At 43.7% G+C, this 13,904-nt stretch overlaps 1 protein-coding gene across 1 annotated transcript; it reads left to right on the forward strand.

Annotated features, from left to right (window-relative positions):
* Positions 1-1,335: 1,335 nt before the first annotated feature.
* Positions 1,336-13,505, forward strand: vma21 (vacuolar ATPase assembly factor VMA21). The gene is made up of 3 exons (XM_072505888.1): positions 1,336-1,431; positions 7,813-7,922; positions 11,290-13,505. Exons 1-3 carry the CDS (start codon positions 1,376-1,378, stop codon positions 11,430-11,432), a joined length of 309 nt encoding a protein of 102 aa, XP_072361989.1. The 5' UTR covers positions 1,336-1,375; the 3' UTR covers positions 11,433-13,505.
* The last annotated feature ends 399 nt before the right edge of the window (positions 13,506-13,904 follow it).

Genomic DNA, 13,904 nt, shown 5'->3' on the forward strand with positions numbered 1-13,904 from the left:
AGGACTAGTTGGACCTTGATGAGCATGTCCAAAGGTCTACAAAGGCAGGACAGGTAGATATGATGGTTAAGAAGGCTTTTGGGATGCTTGCCTTAATAGCCAAGGCATAGAGCAGAGCAGAGGGCAGCACGGTAGCACAAGTGGCTAGCACTGTGGCTTTACAGCACCAGGGTCCAAGGTTCGATTCTCCGCTGGGTCACTGTCTGTGAGGAGTCTGCACGTTCTCCCCGTGTCTGCGTGGGTTTCCTCTGGGTGCTCCGGTTTCCTCCCACAGTCCAATGGCGTGCAGTTTAGGTGGATTGGCCACGATAAATTGCCCTTAGTGACCAAAAATGTTATTTGGTTATGGGGCTAAGGTGGAAGTGAGGGCTTAAGTGGATCGGTGCAGACACGATGGGCTGAATGGCCTCCTTCTGGCACTGTATGTCCTATGTTCAGAGAGGTTATGATGGAGCTGTATAAAATGCTCATTAGGCCACAGCTAGAGTACTGTAGATTTGAGGAAAAACCTTTATCATCCAGAGTGTGGTGGGAATCTACAATTCACTGCCTGAAAGGGTGGCAGAGGTGAGAACCCTCACAACATTTAAGAAGCAATTAGATAAGCACTTGAAGGGTCATAGCTTACAAGGTTACATACCAAGTGCTGGAAAATGGGATTAGGATCGGTGCTTGATGGCTGGTCCCAGACCCGATGGGCCAAAGTGCATGCGGAAATAAGAACAGGAGTAGGCCATTCAGCCCCTCGACACTGCTCTACCTTTCAACTGGATCATAGTTGATCTTCTCCCTCAACCGATTTTCTTCCCTAAAGCACATGGGGGTGGCATGGTGGCACAGTGATTAGCACTGTTGCCTCATAGCACCAGGGACCCGGGTTCAATTCCAACATTGGGTGACCGTGTGGTTTGCACCTTCTTTCCGTGTCTGCCTGGGTTTCCTCCGGGTGCTCCGGTTTCCTCCCAGTCCAAATACGTGCCGTTTAGGCTGGTTGGCCATGCTAAGTTGCTCCTTTAGTGTCCAAAAAAGGTTAGTTGGGGCTATGTGATTGCGGGATGGGGGAGTGTGCCCGGGTAGGGTGCTCTTCTGGAGGGTGGGTGTAGACTCAATGGGCCAAATGGCCTCCTTCTGCACTGTAGGGATTCTATGTGTGAACCAGGTTGTTGGGGAGGGTTAATGACAATGCAGTATAGTGACAGTGAGGTTTGCATCCTGGATTTTTGAATGAATTGAGTAATTGAATGGAAGGGGCCCAGGAGCTGCACTGAGGCAGCTTCCTCTGGATCACCTGAGCACACCTGCAAGCCAGCCACCGGACGTGACGTAACGCGCCAAGTCAGTTGACTGCAGGGGGCGGAAGTGCGTCACCGGCAAGATGGATCGCAAGGATAGGGCGGTGCTGAACGCGGCTCCGGTCGCCGACTTCAGGGGGTGAGCGGGGGGATGGGGCTGAGGCTGAGCGAGCGCGGGGCTCCCTCCCGGGCCTTGCGGCCTTTCAGTGGAAGGTCAAATAAAAGAAGAAACAACCGGTCGAGCCGCTGAGAGGCGCCTCCCCGCTGAGGCACGGTCAGAGTCTCCCTCCCAACCCCCCCCTATCCCGGTCCGTGCTGCCGCCGGGCCCCGCACACTGGTTCCGGGCCCCGCATACTGGTTCCGGCCCACTCTCTCATTAGGCGGGTTAAGTAAAGGTGGGCTTGTCCCAAGAAAAGGGACACCAGCTTTGCATTTCCCAACGTGAAGCCTGGCAACGAGGGGAAATGAAAGCCCTCGTTGAGGACAGCGGGGAGGCTCTGCTTTGTCTCCCTGACCACTGTCTTTCTCCCCACCCTGGATTGTCCTCACATTTCGCCGGGACTCCTGATTCACAAATGCTGGAGTCGACCAGCTAAAGCGAGAGCTTTCAAATTCTGGGAATCGACAACCAACCCAGACGGCAAAAAAATTTACAAATAGACTTTTACAGACGTTTCGTTCCGGAAACAGCCCAGTCACACTGCCCTACACTGAGTTTCTCTCCTGATTAGTGTAATCACCGTTCTTGTTTCCAATATCATTTATTATTTCAATATTGCCTAATACTTTTCTGATAGTCTTCAACTTATGCAGTTTGGTGACGGTTTCGACTGGCCAGTTATGATCCATTGCAATCCTGAACATTTCTAACTGTCACGCTTTGAAATTCTGTTCTCTGGGCTGGTTGGACATCACTTCATCGAGTAATCGTAGAGTTTACAGTGCAGAAGGAAGCCATTCAGCCCAACGAGTCTACATAAGACCTTGAAAGAGCACCCTATTTGGGCCCATGCCTCCACCCTATCCCTGTAACTTAGTAACCCCACCTAGCCTTTTTGGGGTCTATGGGGCAATTTAGCATGGTCAATCCACCGAAAGGCACATATTTAGACTGGGAGGAAACTAGAGCACCTGGAGGAAACCCATGCTGACGCGGAAAGAACGTGCCAACTCACACAGTCAACTGAGACCGGAATTGAACCCGGGTTCCTGGAGCTATGAGGCAGCAGTGTGAACCACCGTGCCGCCCTACAGTAAAATCCCTACAGTGCAGAAGGAGGCCAATCGGCCCATTGAGTCTGCATTGACCATCCGTGGCCAGCACTGTAGCATAGTGGTTAGCACAATGGCTTCACAGCTCCAGGGTCCCAGTTTTGATTCCCGGTTTGGGTCACTATCTGTGCGGAGTCTGCACGTTCTCCCCATATCTGTGTGGGTTTCCTCCCGAGTGCTCTGGTTCCCTCCCACAGTCCAAAGATGTGCGGGGCTAGGTGGATTGGCCATGCTAAATTGCCCTTGGTGTTCAAAAAAGGTAATGTGGGGTTACGGGGATAGGGTGGAAGTGTGGGGATGGGATGGAGGTGTGGGCTTGGGTAAGGTGCTCTTTCCAAGGGCCGGTGCAGACTCGATTGGCCGAATGGCCTCCTTCTGCACTGTATAAGTTCTGTGAAATGAGCACTCCACCTAGGTCCACTCTCCCACCCTATCTCTAACCAAACCTAACCTGCACATCTTTGGACAATGGGGCAATTTTTAGCATAGGCAATCCACCTAACACTTCTCAAGTGTAACCTCATAACCCCTTTAAACATTCGGGTAATCTGTCCTACACAGTTCCAGTTACTTCTCTGCCCATCTCGCAGTATGTCCATGTACAAAACCAAGGATTCACTTAGTGTTTTTGCAATCTTACTCTATTTGCGCTTTCATCTTTTAATATTCGGTCCAGGGACCCTTGGTTTGTTTACTCCACTTAACGGTATGCTACTTGTCATGAAAATACTCGATTCTTTAATTGGCAAGTACTCTGCTAAGTTGGTAATTGAGTCATCCCTAACATCTCCCGAGTACAAAGATTTAATCAAACTCTCCTGAGTACAAAAGTTTAATCAACCTAAGTGGCTGGGTTCCTATAGCTACCTAAAGCTGCTATAACCCAAGAAGCTGTCTTGTGTGATAAGAATACTCTGCTTATGAGCTAGACAAAAATACTGCAAACATCAGCATAATGTTCAATCAGTTTGCTTTTTTGAGGCGATTGTTTGAAAGGCTTTGTATATGAACATTAAAAATAGGAGCAGAAGTAGGTCACTCAACCCCTCGAGACTGCTCCATCAATCAATGAGATCATGACTGATCTGTTTGCATTGAGTTCCACATTCCTCATCTACTTCGACAACATTTGACTCCCTTGCCTCACAAGAATCTATTTCCCTCTTCCACTGCCTTCTGAGGCAGAGTTCCAAAGTCGCACAATCCTCAGAGGAAAAAGTACATTTCCCCCATCTCTGTCCTAAAAGGGCATTTTAAAACACTCCCCCAATTCCGGACTCACCCACAAGGGGAAACATCCTTTCCACATCCACCTTGGTGCGGCCGTTACAAACTTCTTTACTTCAATCAAGTCACCCCTCGCTCTTCTAAACTCCAGTGGAAACTAGTTCCCCCTCATTCCAGGAATCAATCTCGAAAACCACCTCTGAACTGCCTGCAACATATTTACATCCCTCCTTAAATAAGGAGACCAGAGCTGCACACATTATTTGAGGTGTGGTCTCACAAATACCCTCTATTAATGACATCCTTACTTTTATGTTCAATTCCTCTTGATAAAGGAGAGCATTCCAGTCGCTGCCTTGATTACTTGCTGTACCTGAATACTGATGTTTTGTGACTCGTGCATGAGAACACCTAGATACCCCTGCACTTTGGAATTCTGCAGCAGTTTTTCGTTTAAATAATATTCTGCTTTTTTATTCCTGCCAATGTGAACAACTTCATCGTATACTCCATCTGACAGTTTTTGCCCCCTCAGTCAACCTATTTATACCCATCTGAAACTCTAATGTTCTTCACAGCATACTTTCCTAAATGTGGTCTATTTATCATGCCCTATTTTAAAATTTGTTTTGGAGATGTAGGAAATGACAGCCAGGTCACATTTGTTGCCCTGAAGAAGTGGTGGTTTGTTAGGTAGGGAATTCTAGACTTCTGACCTGGCGGTGTCTGTGGAAACAGCAATATATTCCCATGTTAGTATGGTGTGTGGCTTGGAAGGGAAGATAGTTAAGGGTTGCAACGATATTACTACCATTGTGCCTTGCAGTTGCTGACTCTTAATGTTATCTGAAATGGTTGAGTAAACCATTCGGTTGTGAAAGTTGTGAAGTAGGTAAGTAATAATAAAGAAAGCAAATTAATCTTCAATGTGGCATGATAGGGAAATATTAAGAACTTAGATCCAGAAATGAGGTCCAAGACGTAACAGGCATTTTTGGGGTTAAACATACTGAGGTAAAAGACTGCTAGCAGCAGAGTCAGAGAGATATGCCCACAGCCTGAGTTACCTTGTCCCATTCAGGCCTAACCTCCTTCGTGGGAAGACACCGGATACCCTGGTTCAGCCAGCAAGATCCGCTCGACATCCATTGTCATTCAGGACAACCCTTTTTGACTAGCCATTCTCTCATCACATAGTCTGATGTCTTATTTGTCGGTCAATGAAGGTTGGTTGTATATAAATGGCATAGCTCTTTTGTAGAAACGGGGGTGGGAAATCAGACAGCCAAGATAACGATAATGGTTTTCAAGTCTGGCCACCTCCAGAGGAGAGTCTTTGTTTGATGGTGGTGGGTGGAGCTTGGAGAGAAAGTGGAAGAAAGAATGTTGTTCTGAACTGTGACAGTGAGAAAGCTGTGGAAACCGTCCAGAGAGGCCATGAATGTTGCCACCGAGGCAGGCTTTGGAAAAGGGTTCTGAACAAATGTCAGTAACAGGAGAAAAATTATTTAGTTAAATGCAAGTATTGCTTTTGCCTGTTTAAGTGGAATGAGAGCTGCATGTTCATAAATGTTTAATGGGAACTAGTGTGTTAAAGTTAAGAAACTGCATGCAATCAGCTCGTGTTGGAGCTGAAGTAAATGTTTAAATATTGTTTCTTTTTTTTAAGTAAAGATTGTTTATAAAATAATCAAGCCCTATTTAAAAAAAATTATCACTCCTGGAACGAATCGATTTTTCCACACCACATTAAAACTCAACAAAATTATGGTCCAGTTCCTTAGCCACTGTTGAGAGCTGACCAGACGTCTAACAAATGGCAAGACTTTAAATGGAGTAAACGCCTATGAAATTCAGTATTGAACCTTTGTTTCAATTCTTATCAGTTACATGTGAAATGTTAGGTAAAGGCCACTGCTTTAACTGACAAAACTAGTTTATCAGCAAAGTGTAAAAATAGCTTTGCTCATTTACACAGTATTATGTAGCACAGAGGTTTACATCATCTTTTCCTTTGATTCAAAAGTTAATTAATTTGCAGTGAGTTCAGTGTGGCAGGGCACACACTGCTCTAACACTGTTAAGAAACTTAAAATGCCTCTCCTCATTCAGCGTAGCAATTTTAAATTGGTCCTTCATCATTCTCTGCCCAATGAGATCCATCCCTATTCGCCATCAAATTTTGAAAACTTATTAATTCTATTTCGAAAACTTGTTAAATTTCCTGTTAAAAGCTTGGAGTCTCTGTTCCGTGGGAGAAAGTTTACCACTGAAAGAGGTCACTTGTGTATGCGGCAGCTGAAAAATAAGCCACCTAGCCTAATCCTACTTTCCAACATTTGGCCCTCTTATTCTGAAAAGATCGCATTCCTGGTTATGAGCAGGACAACCTCAGTACATTACAACAGTGACTAAACTTCAAAACTTAATTCAGATGTTCAGTGCTCGTGAAAAAGCATCCTCTAAATGTCAGACTTTTTGTTAAATGAAGGGGCACTCTTAAGTTGCAGAGGATAAGGATAAGAGAAACATTAAAGGATTGTTTAACAGATGAGTGACAAGCTAGGAGTTTTTTCTGGAGACAAGCTAGGAGACATTTCTTTTCCTACACACCTTCAGTCTCTTTTTCCCTCAAAACGCTTTACTTCATAACTTTGTCAGCCCGTTTCCAATTCTGCCAACTGGCTCATAACCCCAAGATCATTTTGCTTATATGTCCCACGACCTGGTGACTTATGCAGGTTGAATTCTAACTTGTTGAAGTTACGATACTTGGAAGTGCTCGCCCAACCATCTTTTAAATGAGCTGAAGGTTTCTACCTCAACAACCTTTGGAGACAGTGAATTCCAGACTCCCACAATCCTATGGATAATCAAGGATTTTCCTCATCTTCCCTCTAATTTACCGACCAATCACAATTCTATGCCTCCGAATCATTCACCTCTCTGCTTCCTATCCACTCTATCAAGGCCGCTCATGATTTTAAGCATCTCAATTAAATCAACCCTCAACCTCCTCCGTTCCAAGGAGAACAACCCCAGCCTAACCGACCTTTTCTATAGCTGCAATTTTCCATTCCTGACAAGCTAAATCTCCACTGTACCCTCTCTAATACAACAGTCCCAGTATCTCGGGTCTATCCTCACAACTTGTTTTCTCTCCCATTGTACTTTCATTTAGCCTCGGGTGCTGTATATCTTTTATGACTCTGGTAACTCGCGCTTTTATGGACATTTCTGTTCCTACACACCTTCAGTCTCTTTCCCCTCAAAACGCTTTACTTCATAACTTTGTCAGCCCGTTTCCAATTCTGCCAACTGGCTCATAACCCTGAGATCGTTTTGCTTATATGTCCCATGACCTGGTGACTTATGCAGGTTGAATTCTAACTTGTTAAAATCAAATTCAGGTACATTTATCTCTAACTACTATTCTGTACACCTGGAACTATATCACCGTTCCTTCACTGTCGCCGGGTCAAAATTCTGGAACCCCCTCCCTAACGACACTGTGGGTGTCCGTACATCTCGGGTACTGCAGCAAGAAAGCCCCTCACCGCCACCTTCTCTAGGGCAATTATGTTGGCCTGGCCAGGGAAGTCCACGTTCCATAAATGAAGTAAAAGAAAAAAAAACTCCTAGCTTGTCACTCATCTGTTAAACTCATCTTTAATGTTTCTCTTATCCTTATCCTCTGCAACTTAACAAAAAGTCTGACATTTAGAGGATGCTTTTTCACGAGCACAGAACATCTGAAGTAAGTTTTGAAGTTTAGTCACTGTTTAATGTACTGAAGTTGTCATGCGCATAACCAGGAATGCGATCTTTTCAGAATAAGATGACAAAAAACTGTTTTTGCTTGCGTTGGTACCTGTAGGTTCATTCCATCAAGTCCGAGGCATTTCCTGCTATGTCTGGATATAACTAGTAGAAATGTTGCTAAAATGCGTCTTGTTTTAAATGGCCTTGTTTACATTAATCACTCGGGTTTCTGTTAACGCTGTTTTTGATCTTTTTCAGAAATGATGGCTCATTGTTAGCAGTGCTGAAGACTCTTCTATTTTTCACATTCCTAATGATCACTTTACCAATTGGGTTATATTTTGGGACAAAGTCTTATGTGTTTGAAGGTAACTCCGTCTTAATATTTATTTTTTTCTGTAAAGATTTGTTCCGTTCAACTGATTTGGAGATGAATGGACTGTGAAACAAAAGCCTCCATAAAAGCTGGAGATTGCACTCCAGTCTCTGTTCCTGAGCTGCTGGTTAACAGTAAAAGTTAATGGGACAAGAACTTTATGCTGCTTTTATCACTTGCTATCAAAGCAAAGGAATGTTGCCCGACTATCGCTGAAGAGATTCTAAAAACAGGAGTCAGTCTGCAGTATGTTTATCTGTCGCTACGACGTTGCATGTACATCAGTAGCTTACAAATGTGCAAAAATGTATTGTGGGTGATTGGTTATAAATTTCCCTAAGTATGATTATGAATGTAATTTTGGTAGTGGGGAGATTGTTGGGTCGAGATGAGTTTGCATAACTTAACGCTTTAACCTGATTCATGTCACCAGTGTGAAAATATGTTCGGGGAAGCAAATTCAGCTGCCCAGATCTTAAACTCTTGAATTCTTTCCTTAAATCTCCCCATTCCCCTCTCCTCTAAATGATGAGAAATTTTAAGGAGAGTGTTAAAGATCATGCTAGAATGCACAGTTTAGTCCCACTTTATCTTTAACTCCTATTGTCATCTTGAACCACCCATTCTTCCTCCATGATAACCTTGAATTAGAAGTTCAGGGAGCTTATTTGGTTGCTGAGATTGAGGCCATTCTTTCAGCTGCTTTTCTCCCTCCCCCAAGCCTACCAGGCGGTATTCCCTCTAATGCTCTGCATGGTAGAACAGTGGTTAGTACTGTTGCTGCACAGCACCAGGGACCCGGGGATCGATTCCCAGCTTGGGTCACTGCCTGTGTGGAGTCTCCCCGTGTCTGCGTGGGTTTCCTCCGGGTGCTCCGGTTTCCTCCCACAAGTCCTGAAAGACGGGCTTGTTAGGACATTGAATTCTCCCTCAGTGTATCCGAACAGGCACCGGATTCTGGCGACTAGGGGAGTTTCACAGTGACTTCATTGCAGTGTTATTGTAAGCCTACTTGTGACACTAATAAAGATTATAGTTTACCCCTGCACTTGCATAATTCTAACCGATCACCTGCCATGGGGAGGCCGTGGTGTAGTGGTATTGTCGCTGGACGAGTAATCCAGAGACCCAGAGTCATGTCCCGGGTTCAAGTCTCGCCACATCATTATAATTCTAATGATGACCATGACGCTATTGTCAATTGTCGTAAAAACCTATCTGGTTCACTAATGTCCTTGCCTGGCTGACATGTGACTCCAGACCCACAGCAATGTGGTTGATTCTAAAATGCCATCAGGGATAAGCAATAAATGCTGGCCCAGCCAGCGATGCCCACATCACATGGACAAATTTTAAAAAGTGCTCTCTGAGACCCACTTTCTGCCCCAATGACCCTATTCTCACCAAACTGTTGGCCACCCAACTTGCCTTCCTGATCCCCATATTACCTGATGGTTTCCTTTCCTCAAAGGGAAGGGAATGGAGTTGCTGGGTTGCGACCAGTGATTTACCACCCATTTGGCTTGGTGTGCATGGGAATCTGAAACAATGTTCCTTCATGACCGACAAAGATTTGGTATTGCCGAGCACGCAGGAATCGCACATTTAATACAATTACAGGTGGTCCAGTTTGCAAACATTTTTTGGACTTCAATAAAGTGCACTAATGAACTGAGATGCTACAAAATGGTTGGTTTTTCATGCTCAGCAAACTTGCTAATCCATAAGACCATGACTGAAGAAGCACAAACAGGGGGGGGTGCCAGCACTTCCTGATCTCTGTTATTGGAAAGGGGCGAGAGCTGCTGAATTTGTATCCACATCTCATTATTCCGAATGTGTTCCAATTATCCAGCATCATTACAAAGGGTTTGCATAATACCGAAGCTGTAGGCAGTGCTGTTACTGCCTGTGGACTATTTTGCCACCTGGAGTTCTCCACTTCCTAGTTAGAAATTTAAGTCCAGTTGCATTGCTTCAGTAGCTCTGGTTTCCAACATTCTCTGCTATTTCTACACCACTTTCATTTGCAGATAAAACAACTCACCGTGTTACAGCTGTTCCAGTTGTGATTTATGCAACTAAAACACAAAAGCTTAGGTCTTACTTTCTGTGTACCCAAGTGGCTAACTCTTATTCTGAGACATATTTCAAGGGGCCGAAATGCCAAATCGTGACCTGGAAACTCATAACGATTCATTAGTATGTTTGAAGTTCTATGATTTGTTAACTGGTTTAACATGCACCCTAGGTATTTTTGAATAACTTGTATACACAATTAGAAGTGCTTTGTACTTTGTGACAGCAACTTTTTGGACTGTCGGCTCTCAATGTTAAACTATATTTTGGGGCAGCACGGTAGCACAAGTGGATAGCACTGTGGCTTCACAGGTCAGGGTCCCAAGTTCGATTCCCCGCTGGGAGACTGTCTGTGCGGAGTCTGCACGTTTTCCCCGTGGGTTTCCTCCGGATGCTCCGGTTTCCTCCCACAGTCCAAAGATGTGCAGGTTAGGTGGATTGGCCATGCTAAATTGCCCTTAGTGACCAAAAAGGTTAGGAGGGGTTATTGGGTTGCGGGGATAGGGTGGAAGTGAGGGCTTAAGTGGGTTGGTGCAGAATTGATGGGCCGAATGGCCTCCTTCTGCACTGTATGTTCTCTATGATTTGATGAGCAATAAAGATGGAAATTTATATAGCGCTCTAGGATGAAAGCCGTTATGTAACCAATGAAGTACTTCTGGAGGGTTAGTCACTTGTCGGCAAACGCAGAAGCTAACTTGCACATGTTAGCACTGAGTTAGATGACCAGCTTGTCTGTTTTAATGAAGGGTGGGGATTAAATGGTGACCATGACACCGTGAGGAGTGTTTTTCTCAGAATGCTGCCCCGGCAACCTCTGCATCCATCTGAGAAGGTAGAGGTTGGCTCTGTTTTAATTTCTGATCTGAAAGATAGCATCTGTGACAGTGCAACATTTCCTCAGTACAGCAGTGTAGTGTCCATCTAAATTACATTTTCAAGCCTCTGGAGTGGGTCTTGAACCTGTGCCTTTAACTTGGGCAAGAGGGCTACCTGTTGAGGCATGGCTGACTTCTTTATAATGTTGGGGAAAACTTCACTCAGGCCACTGCTGTTTACCACATCAAGTAAACGGATTTCCACAAATAATGATAAAAATCAGGTGAGAATTATTTTTTAATCCCCATCCCCTGCTTTTTGATATCGACCCGTGATTATTTTCTTGTAGGATTTTACTTCGCTGTCCGCAGTCTAAAACCAAACAATGTTTAGACTGAAACATAGCGCAGTCGTATTGTTTCTGTGTACGCCCTTTAATTTTACCCTTTTTCCCTTCTCAGGTACACTTGGGATGTCAAACAGAGACAGCTACTTCTATGCTGCCATTGTGGCTGTGGTGGCCGTTCACATTGTGCTGGCCTTGTTTGTATATGTGGCGTGGAATGAAGGTTCAAGGCAGTGGCGCGATGGCAAGCAGGATTAAATGCAGCTTTGTCTGAGTGGGGCAGGTTGCTGCCATTCAAACTTCAATCCTGGGGGTTGGGGTTGAAATGAGGCGACAGAAGGTTGGCTGAAAGGAAGATCATGAAACCCACAAAAGATTCTTTTAGGATCGGAAACATTGGTGCAAAGTGAAGAAAAATGGAAGTTGCAGTATGGTCGAAGCTAGCTGCGAATGAAAGACTATACACATGCACTTTAAATGTACACTTTACATTTATTAACAATGTAACACTTGCGGCTTGAGATATGGCTCATCGAACATTAGAATACAAATACTTAGTACATTTGTACACATTTATATGCTACTATAAACTAATCTGTTTCAAGTAGCAGTAAGGAATTCTCAGAATTCTAGTTTTCGAAGAGCCTAGATTCAAAAAATTGATCTTGCTGCAGTATATGTATATATACGTGAAAGTGTTAATTTGTATGATGATATTCTGTGCAGGTGTCTGCTTGTGTCTGGATCTATCATTGCAGTGTAAGTTATGTTCTTAATTATGGATCCTGGTGAGGTAATTAATATTGTTACCTGAAATCCAGCAGATCACTTTTTTTGGATATTTTTAATAAGGATTGTGAAAAAACTGTTTAATGTTCAATCTTATTTGCATCTGAAATTGTTTTGGAACTGTAAGACTCTCTGTTCCCAACGTTTCTTTCTTTATTCTAATCTCAGGCGTCTGGTAAAATGCTAAACGCATGTAGAAGAATCTGCAGTCTGAAAATGCTCTCCTTCCCTGAGGAATCTGATGTATTATGTTTGTTTTTCTGGCTCCTCTAGACTCTACGGTCTTTCAGAAAGGTTCAATCAAGACTGCATTGTATAAGTAAAGTTCAGGATATGCAATATGGCACTGGAATTCTGTCATTTGGTCATATCTCGGGGTGGCACAGCGGTTAGCACTGCTGCCTCGCACCTTCCCAGGGAGCCGGATTCAATTCTGGCCTTAGGTGACTGTGTGGAGTTTGCACTTTCTCCCCGTGTCTGCGTGGGTTTCCTCCGGGTGCCCCGGTTTCCTCCCACAGTCCAAAGATGTGCAGGTTAGGCGGATTGGTCATGCTAAATTGCCCCTTAGTGTCCAAAAGGTTAGTTGGGGTTTCAGGGTTACGGGCATAGGGTGATGGACTGGTCTTAAGTAGGGTGCTCTTTCCAAGGGCCAGTGCAGACTCGATGGGCTGAATGGCCTTCTGCACAGTAGGGGATTCTAAAATTCTATGATAAACTTCAAAGACAAGAAATTGCTGTTGGCTAAGTGTGAGCACCAGAATTACGAGCTTAAAACCTAAAATGCACTGTTGAAACCTTTTAAAGTCAGTAACCAAAATGTTGTTGGACTGTAGGACCAGTAATATTTTTCACCCAAGTTCACCCAGTGCAATTGACCAGACTTCTTCCCCTTTAGAAGATTGTGTCCCATTTAAAATGGATGAATTGGAGAATTCCTGCTGACCATTTTTAATGTTTGTTCTAATGTGAAAGTTTCAGTCTAAATGAACAAAACTTAAGACACCATGAAGCACATCGTTCAATGTAGCACTGAAGATGTAAAGTTAAAATGGGAACTGTGTTGAACCAGAACACCAGAATGATCCATACTGTCATTTAAAAATTATTCCGTTTGAATTTGTCAGAGCATATCAGAAATATTCAGGATCAGAATTAAAAACTATGTAGGGTATATTGAAATTCTGAGTTGGCGCAGTAAGGGGTAGCCCATATTATGCTTTTTTTTTCTTTTACGAGCACTTTGCTAAACCTCCCAGCCCAAGAGAGGTAGATTGCTAATCATTAATTGAGGCATTATTGTAATTTGGGAAATATCGAGCAGAGGATGTCAGCAAAAGATTTATCGTACAAACTGATGATTGTGTCATTTCCTTAAGATTGAACCTGTTTTGACTTAAGTCTGAAAAATGCGTTGTAAGCTGCCTTTTGTTCAATGTAAGTAATGAAACAAATGATCTACTTGTAATGTGGCAAAATTATTTGGAATTTGTACTGTCCTTATTCCTGAAATTCTAGAGTATACTTCGATATTGTAGAATTTGATCAAGACCCGGCTGGTTTGTTTAAATATGATTTCTGGTTGTTGACTTACTCCAGTTTACAGACTAAGGAAAAACAAACTTAATGCTTTATCACAAGCAACAGGCTTTTTTGGATGGTAATTTTTATTGTAAGTAAATGTGACAACCTTTACACACAAGTTGCCATAGCCAATTAGATACATGACGAGTCGAATGCTTTTTGATGATTGCTTTGGGTGAAGAATGTTGGCCAGAACATTTGGAGTATTTTGCTAGTTGCTTACTCCCATGGCATCTTGTATGTTCACCATATAAAAGCAAATTACTGCAGATGCTGGAATCTGAAACAAAAGAGAAAATGCTGGAAAATCTCAGCAGGCCTGGCAGCATCTGTAGGGAGAGAAAAGAGCTAACATTTCGA

The sequence above is a fragment of the Scyliorhinus torazame genome, chromosome 5, assembly GCF_047496885.1.
Source record: "Scyliorhinus torazame isolate Kashiwa2021f chromosome 5, sScyTor2.1, whole genome shotgun sequence".
In the NCBI taxonomy this organism is placed as follows: domain Eukaryota; kingdom Metazoa; phylum Chordata; class Chondrichthyes; order Carcharhiniformes; family Scyliorhinidae; genus Scyliorhinus; species Scyliorhinus torazame.

Excerpts from the sequence above, each read along its gene's own strand:
- vma21 (XM_072505888.1), top strand. The coding sequence starts at position 1,376 with ATGGATCGCAAGGATAGGGCGGTGCTGAACGCGGCTCCGGTCGCCGAC. Across the intron at positions 1,432-7,812 it reads CCGGTCGCCGACTTCAGGGG|AAATGATGGCTCATTGTTAG; the intron begins GTGAGCGGGGGG and ends GATCTTTTTCAG. Across the intron at positions 7,923-11,289 it reads AAAGTCTTATGTGTTTGAAG|GTACACTTGGGATGTCAAAC; the intron begins GTAACTCCGTCT and ends TTCCCTTCTCAG.